Raw genomic sequence first — 13,223 nt, 5'->3', positions numbered from 1 at the left:
TTGACCATGTCCCACCCGCAAAAGGTTGGATAGCAAGCGCCAGAAGATGCCTGAACGCTTCCACAGGCTGCGAGAATACTGCTGAGGAGGATGAGCTTCATTGAGGAAGGAACTTGAATGTGTGCCTGTCGGATTGGTGTCTTGAGCTGCTTGTTGAGGAACTTGCTGATGTTGACAGCGTAATATAGGCGTAGTGTTGTGGTCTTATAGTCTGGCTGCAGCACAATGGTAAGACGGGCTCAGGTGTCACAAAAAGCGCCATGCTCGGGGTGACCGATTGTGACCACCTAGCTCTGGCCACGGCGACATGGAAACGGACAGGCACACCGCTTGGTCATATGGGAGTCCGTGTGTCATCCATAGTACAGTGTGCACCGGCGGAGGCGATGGCTGGAAGGCTATGGTATATCTCTGGCCCACTGCAACCACGTAAAGAGCATAGTCGCACTCGGTCTGGGCCCCTCCTCTGCGTGGAATGCAACAAACCTCCTGGGGCGCTTCGTATGGTGTTCCACGAGGACTCCACGGGTATAGCAGGCAAAGGTCTGCGATGTAGTTCCTTGTCCCGACCAAGTTCAGATCACTGTCCCACCGCGTGCACTACTTCTGGGATGGATCTGTCAGGTCAGATGTCGTCGTGAGCCACGCAAGACACATTAGCTGGTTGATGCCCAACTGTATGCAGGTCTCTTCGCCAACGAGCTCCTTGTCCAGGCTGCTATGCTGCGGTGTGACTGCACGAGCATTGTGGTCATTGACGTCAAGCTCAAAGAGCTGTGCTCGACCTACAATCGTGACCTCACTCGATGTGACTGGCCTTACAATGAAGCTGAACCTCGCGTTAGGAGGCTGCCAGAGTCGATCGCCTGCTAAGAGCTTGGCATCTGAGAGGCCGTAAAGCTTGGAGCTCTTAGAGCATTGGAAATAGGTGAGAACCCTTCGGCCCACGGGCTCTTGCAGATGGTTGGCGACAGGAGCACCTGATGACAGAGTCCAGTCCTCATCAGTCTCCGGGTCTTTCTTCCGTAAACTAAGCGGAGAGCTGAGATGGCACAGTGACGAGGCGGCAGGACGAATAAGGATGCTAGCCTCGTCTTCTTCTGCGACTCGAATCTCACCTCGATCTTTGAAGTTGATTCGCATTACTGTCGTGGGAACCGCAATTTCAACGGTGTCGGAGGCAACGGGAGAGCTCAGTTGCAAGAGCTGCATTAGAAGCATGGTGATTGAAAACGTCTCCCTTGCTGGCATTCCGTCGTGCAGCTGCAGGAACTCTAGCACTGCGTGGCAACGTTGTAGTGGGGTCTGGGAATAGTCCACAGCTAGGTGTCGTCGGTGGTCACCCAGCAGGGTGAAGAGACCGTAGACGTGATCAGCCGGCTCTTTACACTCGTTCAGTCGATAGCGTGTGAACAACTTGTAGAGAGTGTACGGCGTCTGAGCATCGGAGCGCGTCTGATAACGATGCAATGCGAGTTGTGCAGTCTGTGTCGTTGTTAAAGCGCCGAAACGACTTTGCCATCTCTCCTGTCTGTCCTTGTAAGACCATGCGAAGGACCCAAGTGGGCACGGACCCGTCTCGCGTCCGTAGGGATTGCCATTGGATCAGTCACATTCAAGCACCATCTCGATGGTCGGGATTGGCCCGGTTCTCTTCGCATGGATCAGTGCGTCCACAATACCCTGCCAATTTTTCAGTAGCATTTTTGTCACCTCTCCCACGCATGGCTGTGCGTAAGAATTCAAGCCCTGTGAGGACGTCTCTTTCCGTCTGCGGCGACAAGTCGTCAGAGTCCAAACACGCTACGACCTTGAACGCTTTCCCATATATTGTACCCATGAGTCTGACTTGCTGATTGCGTTGGCCATAGGAGAGTTGATCAATGCACAGAGCATCAACCCATAGCCAAGTACCGTCGTCTGGGTCTCTGAAGTGTGACAGGATCTTGAACAAGTTTGGGCTGATGTGGATGTACATCACCCTCCCCGAGCAGCCCTCCAGAGATGTGTTGTATATCGGAAGGACGTGAGTAGGGTCCCTGTTGCCCCATGTGTAGGAAAGAGCCTCGTAGGGCGGACTGGCATCGATCTCGCATTGTCGGAGGCTGCAGAAGACTTCTTCATCACACTTCTTAGATTTCAGCTTCAGCAGTCGGAAGTGTTTCGACGACTCTAGCTCCTCGTACTTGAGAGCCCATTCTTTCACAGCTGCCTTATGGCGCGATGCGGTCGTCTCATGCCAATCGTTGACCACAACATACTCGTCCTCTATATCTTCAGTGACCATCATGCCAGGTGGCCAGAGGTCAGTGTCGAATTGAACGATGACCAGAGAATGGTACCCGGTTGGCAATACGCTCGCATGATCACCAGAGGGCGCCAAATTGCCCGCAGCACGGCAGTGTAGGTGGCGAAGTCGTTTGTGGTGTGCCATGGCTGCAAGTAAGAGCAGTGCTATATGGATCACGCCACCTTCGTACCTATACGGAGTAGTCGCATCTTCGCGATGGGACCAACGCCGCCAGCGAATGTCATGATGAGCTTCGAGCAAGACATGTTATGCGAACTATGAAGATGGAGTCCATGTTCTAAATGTGTGGCAGAAGAAGTAAGTGCAAGAGCGCGTTGGAAGATGCTTGCAGCAGATCAGTCGGCGCTTTGCCTAGCGGCCGACTCGTCTCAACCAATTGAAGCTCTAGCGCAAGAAGCTCGCCAAGTTTCGACCCGCACGAGATTTCTCCTGCGATCTCCACCTGCATCCACAACATCTTCTTCACCTGTCAGAGAAAGCAACACCAGCCGGAGACAGACATCAACCGCAGAAATGGCACCAAAGAAGAGCAACAAGACCGCCGACAGCATCAACGCCAAGCTTGCGTTGACGATCAAGGTGCGCATACACCGAACAATCACCCACAGAACACGTCTCTAATAATCGCGACAGTCTGGCAAGGTCACTCTCGGCTACAAGTCCACCCTCAAGACGCTCCGCTCTGGCAAGGCCAAGCTCGTCATCATCGCCGGCAACACTCCTCCTCTCCGCAAGTCCGAGCTCGAGTACTACAGCATGTTGGCCAAGACCGCCGTCCACCACTTCTCCGGCAACAACGTAAGTTGGACACCATAATTCGCATCTTGCGAAGGAGCCTTTTCATGGCTCTGGAGGGTGCAGCTCTCTTGAGCCCTGAGAAGAAGCCTTCCGCATGTCGGTTGCTTTGGAGGGACAGTGCACTGACGTGATATGCGATGTATAGATTGAGCTTGGTACTGCCTGCGGTAAGCTCTTCCGCTGCTCGACCATGGCCATCCTCGATGCTGGTGACTCCGACATCCTGAGTACCACCCCAGCTTAAGTGTGAGGATATGAGGATGGAGGAAGCAGGAGACGATCAAACTGCACGATCAGGCATGACGATGTGCTTGGTTTGCAAGGAATAGATGTGCCCAGTTGGTGGACCAGGCAGAGCGCTCAGCATCGTACAATGTTGTACGAGCTGTGGAGCTCAACGGCGCAGGAGGAACAGCCACGCCCCATCGGCGGCAGAACATCACTCCGTAGACAGTCTGAATGCGACTTCTGTGCCATCAATTGACTTCACCTCTCGTGACATGCTACATCAGTGACTCACTTATACTTGTTCGTGATTGCGCTCATTCGCTTCGAAATCAAGAAAGCACGGGACCAGCCGCATTTCGATTTCAAAGCCGGTCTTGGCGCGCCACTCGCACTTTCCCCGACTTCATTGATCATCGAGACGTTCCTTCTCGTCTTCGCACACCCACCCAACTAACACCCACAGCAACACCGTCGAAATGGCACGCAGACCAGCACGTTGCTACCGCTACTGCAAGAACAAGCCATACCCGAAGTCGCGATTCAACCGTGGTGTGCCAGACCCAAAGATTCGCATTTTCGATCTTGGCCGCAAGCGTGCGAACGTCGACGAGTTCCCAACATGCATCCACCTCATCTCCAACGAGTACGAACAGCTGAGCTCTGAGGCTCTCGAAGCCGCCCGTATCTGCGCCAACAAGTAAGGAACACCGAAGAAAGAGACATGGACAAATGAGAAACGGGCATGTACTAATGGATGCCTCAGGTACCTCGTCAAGATCGCAGGAAAGGAAGGTTTCCACCTCCGTGTCCGCGCCCACCCATACCACGTCGTCCGCATCAACAAGATGTTGTCGTGTGCCGGAGCCGATAGACTCCAGACTGGTATGCGTGGTGCTTTCGGCAAGCCAAACGGAACCGTTGCCCGTGTCAACATCGGCCAGATCCTCCTCTCTGTCCGAACTCGTGACTCTCGTAAGTATCACAGTATTAAGAGGACTGCGGACGCATTATCCTGACATTACCTCTCAGACCGCGCCACCGCCATCGAGGCCCTCCGCCGCGCACAGTACAAGTTCCCAGGTCGCCAAAAGATCATCGTCTCCAAGAACTGGGGCTTCACCCCTCTCCGCCGCGACGACTACGTCGAGAAGCGCAAGGCTGGTGAGCTCCGTGTCGACGGCTGCTACGTCCAGTTCCTGCCAAAGCACGGCCCAATCGCCTACAACATGCGCCGCTTCCCAGACGCCTTCGAGCAGGAGGCATAAGCGTGTTTCTTCTTTGATGGTTCGGTTGAATGAGGCAAGATGGGATATGATGGCATCACACAGGCGTACTTTTGGGAGGTCGGGCGAGACTCCGGCCTAGTTACTGCTAGATGCTGTAGGCCGAATGCAATCGAAAGAGATGAGATAGAAAGATTCAATGATCCCATGTCGTTCTGGTGATTGATGAATGCTTGCTGAACGATTGTAGGTCTTGTCTTCTGGAGATACGTTTCATTACACGAACGCGGCGTGTGGTACAGATGATGAAATCTTCGCATGCGCCTCAATTATCTGTGCTGTTTCTCGTCACTGAGATGCTAAGCCTTCCGCTGGTCGTCTCTAAATCTCCTTCATGATCCAACCTTAACAATGTCTCGCAGTAGCATTCACCGCGCTATCGGCTCACAGCAGAATGCGTTTGGTGAACGTCCACACTCTCAAGCTTCGCGACTTTCACGACACCGACCCGCCTCCCTACGCCATCGCATCACACCGATGGCACTCCTACGAGTGCACGTCCCGCGACTTTACCACCACCAACATCGTGTCGGATGACACACCTCATAACCGTCAGTCGTCTAACCCTATGACGAATGACGAGTACTTGCGAGCCGGATACTTGAAAGTGAAATGCTTTTGCGAGGCTGTCAAACGATGGAAGTATCCTGTCTTGGACTGGCTGTGGATAGATACTTGCTGCATCGACAGAACGAGCAGCACAGAACTTTCCGAGGCCATCAACTCTATGTACAGGTGGTATTCCGAGGCATATGTATGCCTTGCATACCTTGACGATGTCACCGGCCCACCATCCTCTTCCACGATACATGACTCATCGAAAGTCTTCCAAAGCAGCGATTGGTTCACCCGCGGCTGGACATTGAAGGAGCTGATTGCGCCACAGCTCGTGGTCTTTCTTAACAGAGAATGGGTCACGATCGGACTTAAAGCGAGCGCCTCCTTAGCAGAGGAGTTAGATCTTCGATGGTCGCGCGAAGGTGGAGATCTGGCCATGCTGGGCCTACCGCTGCATAAAGAGATGTCTGCCATAACAGATATACCAGAGGCTGTGCTGCGTCACCAGATCGCTGTGAGAGATGTGGACATCATGGAAAGGCTTCAGTGGATGCGTCACAGGTCAACAACTCGCTCAGAAGACCATGTTCGGCATCTGCGACACGTTCATGCCACTGATCTATGGAAAGCGAGAAAATGCCCAGGAGCGGCTGGCGCAAGTCCTGAGCGCAAAGTATGGTGGCAAGCCGACCTCGTATGCCGAGCCGTTGGCAAAGAGGGCCACAAAGTCGACTCTTCGCGTCGACGACACAGCTTCGATATCGATGGCCAACAGTGCCTGTGGTTCTGCCTCAGCGGCATGTACCAGCGACAACTATTCACACCTACCGCAAGCACAAACTTCTTCGAATTCTGCGCGCGGCTCTCGTAAATCGCACCAAGTCGACCACTACGATGCCTTCCCGGGCCAGGCATGGTATGACAATCTGGCAGCTTACACGCTTGCTGCCGACCGCATCCTTCCCAAATGGCTCGAGGATGTCTCCTCATGGCGACTAGCAGGGCCCCACAAAACAGTCGACCAACGACTCAATCCCGGCACGAGGCGTCGCATAGATACATACAACACGGCTCGTAAGAAATCAAGGATCGGCATGTGTCCTTTTCCAAGATGTGAAAGGAAAGCCAAAGACGCGGACGATGCCAAGTAAGTTCTTCTCATGACGAGACAATGTCAGCCAAGCTAAGATGCGTACAGGGAGCATATTCTATCGCATATGAAACCCTTCAAATGTCTCGAACCTGACTGTAGTCAACTGGAAGGGTTCACGACTCTGCACAATCTCGATGAACATCGTGAAAGGGTGCATCACCTTGAGCCTCAATCCTCATCGAACAGAATCTATGTCTGCAGCATCTGTCCACGAGTCGCAGGGAGAGAGGCCAAAAGCTGGACCCGTAAGGACAACTACAGAGCTCATATGCAGCGCATGCATTCACGACATGGTGCCGACCGGATCGCAGTAGATCCACAGCCTTTTCGATTGAGCGATCAACCAAGGTCAGAACCCGAAGCCGTTCATTGTACTGATCTTGCGATCATTCTCGACGAGCCCACATCAGCGCTGCCGTCTGTGATCGATGAGGAAGCAGTTCAGGACTTCGATTGGGATCGGTACCTTCCAGATAATCACACCTGAGATGGCCATGGTTGCTCGGGCCAGATACACCAGCAAAGAGAACCTGATAGACAAAGACCAATGTTGTCGCCGTTAAAGATACTCTTGCTCTAGTGATAGATACATGATGTTGCCGCTTGTTCGGCACCCAAGCATCGGCATTGAGGTCCTCCAGCCCGATGTGGCGTCGGCTGGTGTTGTCAATCGACACCTGTTTGCTGCTGAACGAACGACTCAATTCCTTGCTCACACAGCATAGAGTATGGCGGCTATGCACATGTTCGCCACTGCGATATTCACGTGGTAGGTCTGCGGCAATGAGCTTACGTATGCGTGCAGTTGCACAAAGAGGCTTGGATGCCGCGCAATGCCGAGTGCTTGGACTGCCATCCTTGACGTACTGTTCACTTCCTACATACTTGCGCTCTACACAGTCTCCCTAGCATCCAAAGCAACAGCAAGCAGCGTCTAGCAGCCTCTCCGAACATCTACCACCACCGCGAACAGCCAATCCGTCCATCAACCTCACGAACCGGCGCAACAGCTCGACAGGCAACCATGTCCAAATACGTATGTCAAGCCTCAATGCCATTCCCTCCATCACGTTACTAACATCTCACCATAGGACGCGCCTCAAGGTCCTCCTCCAGGTTACCCACAACAACCACCTCAAGCGCACTACGATGCTGGCCCAGTAGGGGACCCCCGCGGCGCAAACGAAGGCTACTACGGAGGAGCTCCACCGCAGCAGTACGGCCAGCCAGGTCAATACCAACAGGGACCATATGGCGCGCCACAGGGTGGTCCATATCAGCAACAGCCCATGATGTACCAGCAAGGGCCATACCCGCCGCAGCAAGGATACTACCCGCAAGAGCAGGGTAGAGGAGGCAGTGGTGCGGGAGGATGCTGCGCGGGTATTATGGCTGCGTTGGCGTGTTGCTGTTGTTTGGATGTGTTGTTTTAGGTGGAAGAGGAAGAGGAAGGCGATGCGAAGATATGTGGACATTGGGGGAGGAGCACAGCACTGCGTGTGAAAGATAAGACTGAGGCGGATGGCTGATATCAGTACGTCGGGTGCGGAAGAGCATGGTGTATGGCGTTCAGGTTGCGTGGACATTCCATCAGTCGCGAGGCTTTGCTTGCTTGCTTGCATACTCTCTTGTGTTTGATTGAGATGAGCTTTACGTTCGGTAGGCACAAGTGATTGAGTATACTGCCTCGGCCAGTTGGCGACACTCACAACGGCAGTCATCTTCGCCAGTCCGTCTGGGTCTCGATGCCGCTGTTGCGCGGGAACATGCTGCGAAGTGTCACCACCAGCAGGATCCCTCGACATGACCCAAAACCGAGATGTTTTGCTGAGTACGCTGATGGAAGGGCAAGAAGTGAATACCGCACCGCATGATTCACGACTGCTGGAAGCTAACTTTAAAATCATTCACCTGCATCTTGAATGTAGATACGCACGTGCCGCCTTGACGTCAAAACAGCCACTACAGCTCTCGCTTCTTCTTGCGACCACCTTTCTCTACACTACCCGAAACGGCTTTCCCCCTTGTTTCCCCATTGTACATCAGCACCTCGAAACCCGCAAGGATGGCGCCTGACTACCACATGCTCGACGTCAAACAGCTCCAGGCCGAGATCTACAGGCGAAGCCAACTTCCAAACTCGAAACAAGAATGCATTCAGGTACGTTCTTGAGAAGTCTGGGGATGTCTATTGCTACTTGTACGACTTGGTTCACGGCTGCTGCAACGTTGTTCCACGAGTATAGCTGACATCTGATTGCCTCCAGCTTCTCGAGGAACTTGATCGCAAGTCGGTGTTCCGATTTCTGGATCTGCCACCAGAGATGCGCAACCGGGTCTATGAGGCGCTGCTTGTAGACGACCGGGGCAGACGTCGCGCGACACCACAACTACTGCGGACCCGTCAACAGATCAACAACGAAGCCAAGGGCCTGTTGTACACGTCTAGCTCGCTCACACTTGACGCCACCTTCTGGGTTTCCGACAACGTCTGGGCAAAAGGTGGAGAACGTGAACGCCGAGAGCTCACTGACGATGACAGCGAGTGGATCAGTTGGCACGGCAAGAATGATGTCGAGAAGGAGTACCTAGCAGCGCAGGGCTACTCCCCTCCCTCGTCACCGCGCTTGAATCCTGTGGACCCGGATGAGACAAAGGACGACCCGCGCTACTACCGCCCTTGCCTGATCAACGGCGACTGCACCTTTGGACCGATCGCTGCACAGCTATCCTTGCGAGCTGCGACCAAGTTCTGGCCTCGCAAGATCTACGAAATCCCAATCATCAAGCTTAGCGTAACCCTAGCGCTCGATCCAGTCTTCTCGACCCAGGATACTGTGCCAAACTTCCTCACCTTTAACCACTTCATCTACTCCCTAGTCTCGAGCCTCAGTGCCTCGACCAAGCCGCAGGAACTCGTCTTGGCCATCACCGACGGAGGCCTCTGCTCGAGTCGAGATCTACAAGATTACCTCTATCCCCTTGGCAAGCTACCTCAAAACATTGATCTTGACATCATCACGGACCCCCCAGCAAACCTCGAGTGGATTGAGCAACTCCGCAGCGACAAGGATCCAAGCTTGAAGTACGACCTCCTCGCAGATTGCGTACAACTAGACGAACACATGAGGAGTATCACAATGCCGAAGACCTCGCGTGGCCACCCATACCTAGCTGAGAGTGCGGCACGTTCGGTGAGGGGCTACATCAATCGGATGCTTGGCGGGCTGGACTGGGGCTCCATCGACGAGGAGGACGAGCGTAATTGCTTCAAGGCGGTGGCGCTCACGGAGGAAGCTATCAAGCATGTGCCGGGCCAGGCGGCGCGTAAAGCAGCGTGGGTGGCAAAGATGCGGGTCATGGTGGCGGAACTGAAGGGGGTTTCGAGAGAGTATTGGTGGTCGTGGGATGCGATTCGGGAGGAAGCTGTAGATGAGTAGGAGTGATTTGGTGGCCGCGAAAGGTGACGGATTGTGGAGACACAGATGCCCCGGAGCAACCTGTGTGGCGTTGTGTAGGATTGATACGTTGCATCACGTTGTATCAGGAAAGTATTGATGGCAAACTTCAGCTTGTGTTCGCGGAATCCCCCGAGGTTGAGCCGGAGTAGGGATCCTAACGGGCACATCAAAGCTCCCTTTCTCCGTTCAGACATCGTCAGCAACACCTTCCTGGGACTAACGTAAGCGCTGTAACGAAGGTATCGATCAGTGACACTCAGAAGTCCACATCTCGTACGACAGTGATGGAGATAAGGGGCGTAGCATTATCGCCGGTCCTTCATGAATACGAACACAGGTTAGCGCGGTTGCAGGATGGCTTGTGAGGATCAAGGGCCAGCCTTCGGACGGACAATACGATGAGCTGGCGTTGTAGCAGCCTCCAGAGAGACAGTGATGAGGTATAAGTGGGTAGCGAGGAAGTAGCAACAGAAAGATACTCATCACAGTCCCATCGACTCAGTACCATTGGACACAAAGCATCGACCAGACAGAAAGCATCAACAACATACCAATACACCTTTCCTTATTTCCATCACCATGCACGTCTTCGTCACAGGAGCATCCGGCTTCATCGGCCAAGCCGTCACCAAAGAGCTCGTCGCTCACGGCCATCAAGTCCTCGGCCTAGTCCGCAGCGATGCAGGAGCCGAAATCGTTCGCAAAGCAGGCGGAGAACCATTTCAAGGAAGTCTAACTGATCTTGAAAGCTTGAAGAAAGGCGCTGCCGCCACAGAGGGCACCATCCACCTCGCCTTCATCCACGACTTCGCAGGGGGAATTGACAGCTACGTCAAGGCTTGTGATACTGACAGAGCGGCCATCACAGCTATGGGTGAAGTCCTTGCTGGGACAGGCAAAGCTCTGATCATTGCTGGTGGCACGCTAGGGCTGCAGGAAGGTGTTCTGGGTACGGAAGATCTCGAGGATGAGAAGGGAGCGGCTTTTGGGGGTCGTTCACGCAATGCAGAGATGGTCAAAGATCTTAGCAGGGAGAAGAACATCCGCGGCATTGTCGTTCGTCTTGCGCCGGTGGTGCACGAAGCTGGCCATGGAGGCTTCCTCGAGCTGCTGAAGGACTCAGCGCACAAGAACGGCTGGTCGGGATATATCGATGAAGGACAGACTGTCTGGCCTGCGATGCACAGGCAGGATGGCGCAGCTCTGTTTCGCCTGATTCTCGACAAGGGTCGCGCCGGCGCGACATATCATGGCGTTGGTGAAGGAAGTGTGCAAATGAAGGATCTGGCGACGGCCGTTGGCAAGAAGTTGGGTATCTCTGTCATGAGCAAGACTGTCGAGGAAGCTGGCAAAACCATGGGGTTTGCTGCTCATGTCATCACCAAAGACAACCCGTGTTCCAGTAAGAAGACGCAGAAGGAACTTGGTTGGACACCAGTACACCGTGGTCTGCTTGCGGAGGTGGAGGCTAGTGACATGGCTTAGATAGCACTCGTACTTTTCTCATCTTGAGGCCGATCTATGCCGCCGAATCATTGTTGTCCTTACTGAGAGCTTGCCAGACCGCGATCATGTCGGATGTCTGCAGTTGTCTGTCTGGAGAACTCCAAGAGCTGCAGATATCGGTCCAAGACAATTCGTCTGCGGTGATGCTCCAGCAGCCGTGCGCTTCGTTGTTGCAAAGCCATTTGGTTGGAGTGGAGAGGCGGCTCCATGTGTCGCGGCTCATGTCCAACTCCGCTCTACGATAACAGTAGTCTTGCCTGACATTCGTTGTCAGCTCGAACGTCTGTGCTATCAGTGCACGCTACTCTTCGTGCGTCTTTCTCGCGATTAGTGCGAGACCGAGCGGTTGCTATAAAGAATGTAGATAGTCTGCCTGCTCAAGCATATGCCAAACGGTCCTCTCGAAAAGGAGCATGCGCGACTTACTCTAGTGTAAGACCATACATGCTGCACATCGCATAGCATTCGAAGCCGATCGTCCTGATGCGTGCCACTGCGTCTTCGCCTATCACGGCAAGCCACTCTCGCAGTCTCTTTTCTGTAGCCCCATCGAATATCTCGAAACGTACATGCTGATAGAACGTTGGTACGACCTCATCACGAATCTGTCTGTTAATGTGCATGATGGACCACGGCCAGTGCAGGCAGTACTGATGGGAGCTCGGTTTGCCCTTGAGAAGCCAATCACGTAGCCGCGTGTGGACATGTTGGAGCGCGTATTCGAAGATGGCAACGCGCAGCTCTGCAGGAAGACCAAGCAAGCTTGCGCGAGGAGGGAGAGTGGTTGTCATGCTTGCGATGTTGTGACAACAGGTCGAAGGTTATGGTCGAATTGTCGAGGAGACATGCTTCGGTCGGGATCGGAGATGTGTTGTGCCGAATAGAGATCCTGGCCTTCATGGGCATCCCTTGAATCCACACTTACCTCGTGCATCTCACACCGGGAGATGCGAAGTCACTAGGCGATGTCCTGTACATGGCGTGGTCATGTACGAGGCTGGAAGGCAAGCTATGCCGTACATCGTACACCCAAAGAACGTCGCCGCTGTTCATAAGACGCAGTCGCGACACAGAAGCTGGGTTAAGCCACGAATCTCTGCATTACACCAAAGCTCAGACTATGATGGGTCGCTTACATGTACTGTACATGTACATGTGAACGCCCGGACGATTGTCAACAGGTGAGCAAGCCAGTACGAGACTGGCTTACCCTGAGTCTTCGGTCGTCGATAGTGTCATCATCGCAACGGTCAATCCCCTTTTGTTGTATGTAGCCTTCATTGTGTGGAGTCCTTATGAATAGGCGTATTCCCAACCTTCAAACCCGTGTCATGTCGAAGAAAGAGAGGCAGAGGCAGCTGGAGCTACATGTAAAATGTGCTGTATGGTTACCGGCCCAGCTAATATTACGGGGCTTAACTCCTATAGGTTGCAATCTGCTTGACGTAAGCACAGTTTTCTAACCCTTATAGCAGTGCCTACGGCGCGTTGTAATAGCTGCCCGAGGTATCTGCCTTTATAGAAGGCATCTATCTCCTATATCAGACTGCGGGCAAGGCCACTAAGTTTTTGACGCTAACCTTATTAGATTGGATGCCTTAGGTGTCAAAGATTTGAGTGGCTTGCTACGGGTCTAAAAGCTTTCCGTACTAAAGAGCCGGATTGTCGCATATAGAACACTAACTTTCTATAACATAACAACGCATTTACTAATAAATAAACGGACACTTAGAGGTTAGAGAGGGTGTAATTCTAAAGGGCCCTATATGTCGTAGTGTTTATATATAGCGTTATTTACCTTTAAACAAGTAGTAATCCAAATAATAGTCCTAGGATAATATAACTATAAATCACGGCGTAGGTGGTTTTAATCGTAGCTTTAATATATAACGTAAAGTACTAGTAAGCTAGGAATACTAGTAAGC

At 53.1% G+C, this 13,223-nt stretch overlaps 8 protein-coding genes across 8 annotated transcripts; 6 read left to right on the top strand and 2 right to left on the bottom strand.

The window, feature by feature from the left end:
• Positions 1-600: 600 nt before the first annotated feature.
• CLAFUR5_09038 (uncharacterized protein) lies at positions 601-1,221 on the bottom strand (the record flags this gene model as incomplete). Its single annotated transcript, XM_047908186.1, has 1 exon — positions 601-1,221. One exon carries the CDS (start codon positions 1,219-1,221, stop codon positions 601-603), a length of 621 nt encoding a protein of 206 aa, XP_047766657.1.
• A 394-nt stretch (positions 1,222-1,615) lies between these two features.
• On the bottom strand, positions 1,616-2,434 carry CLAFUR5_09037 (uncharacterized protein; the record flags this gene model as incomplete). The annotated part of the gene is made up of 1 exon (XM_047908185.1): positions 1,616-2,434. The coding sequence occupies one exon, from the start codon at positions 2,432-2,434 to the stop codon at positions 1,616-1,618; it is 819 nt and encodes a 272-aa protein (XP_047766656.1).
• Positions 2,435-2,824: 390 nt separating this feature from the next.
• Positions 2,825-3,353, top strand: CLAFUR5_09036 (60S ribosomal protein L30; the record flags this gene model as incomplete). The annotated part of the gene is made up of 3 exons (XM_047908184.1): positions 2,825-2,890; positions 2,945-3,109; positions 3,255-3,353. The coding sequence occupies 3 exons, from the start codon at positions 2,825-2,827 to the stop codon at positions 3,351-3,353; spliced, it is 330 nt and encodes a 109-aa protein (XP_047766655.1).
• A 460-nt stretch (positions 3,354-3,813) lies between these two features.
• On the top strand, positions 3,814-4,602 carry CLAFUR5_09035 (60S ribosomal protein L10-A; the record flags this gene model as incomplete). Its single annotated transcript, XM_047908183.1, has 3 exons — positions 3,814-4,034; positions 4,101-4,309; positions 4,367-4,602. The coding sequence occupies 3 exons, from the start codon at positions 3,814-3,816 to the stop codon at positions 4,600-4,602; spliced, it is 666 nt and encodes a 221-aa protein (XP_047766654.1).
• A 412-nt stretch (positions 4,603-5,014) lies between these two features.
• CLAFUR5_09034 (Vegetative incompatibility protein HET-E-1) lies at positions 5,015-6,818 on the top strand (the record flags this gene model as incomplete). Its single annotated transcript, XM_047908182.1, has 3 exons — positions 5,015-5,692; positions 5,757-6,325; positions 6,377-6,818. The coding sequence occupies 3 exons, from the start codon at positions 5,015-5,017 to the stop codon at positions 6,816-6,818; spliced, it is 1,689 nt and encodes a 562-aa protein (XP_047766653.1).
• A 537-nt stretch (positions 6,819-7,355) lies between these two features.
• Positions 7,356-7,764, top strand: CLAFUR5_09033 (uncharacterized protein; the record flags this gene model as incomplete). The annotated part of the gene is made up of 2 exons (XM_047908181.1): positions 7,356-7,367; positions 7,423-7,764. The coding sequence occupies 2 exons, from the start codon at positions 7,356-7,358 to the stop codon at positions 7,762-7,764; spliced, it is 354 nt and encodes a 117-aa protein (XP_047766652.1).
• A 632-nt stretch (positions 7,765-8,396) lies between these two features.
• On the top strand, positions 8,397-9,771 carry CLAFUR5_09032 (uncharacterized protein; the record flags this gene model as incomplete). Its single annotated transcript, XM_047908180.1, has 2 exons — positions 8,397-8,492; positions 8,599-9,771. 2 exons carry the CDS (start codon positions 8,397-8,399, stop codon positions 9,769-9,771), a joined length of 1,269 nt encoding a protein of 422 aa, XP_047766651.1.
• A 600-nt stretch (positions 9,772-10,371) lies between these two features.
• CLAFUR5_09031 (uncharacterized protein) lies at positions 10,372-11,277 on the top strand (the record flags this gene model as incomplete). Its single annotated transcript, XM_047908179.1, has 1 exon — positions 10,372-11,277. One exon carries the CDS (start codon positions 10,372-10,374, stop codon positions 11,275-11,277), a length of 906 nt encoding a protein of 301 aa, XP_047766650.1.
• Between the last annotated feature and the right edge of the window lie 1,946 nt (positions 11,278-13,223).

The sequence above is a fragment of the Fulvia fulva genome, chromosome 9 (genome assembly GCF_020509005.1).
Source record: "Fulvia fulva chromosome 9, complete sequence".
Lineage (NCBI taxonomy): Eukaryota > Fungi > Ascomycota > Dothideomycetes > Mycosphaerellales > Mycosphaerellaceae > Fulvia > Fulvia fulva.
This window is presented reverse-complemented; position numbering and strand designations above follow the sequence as displayed.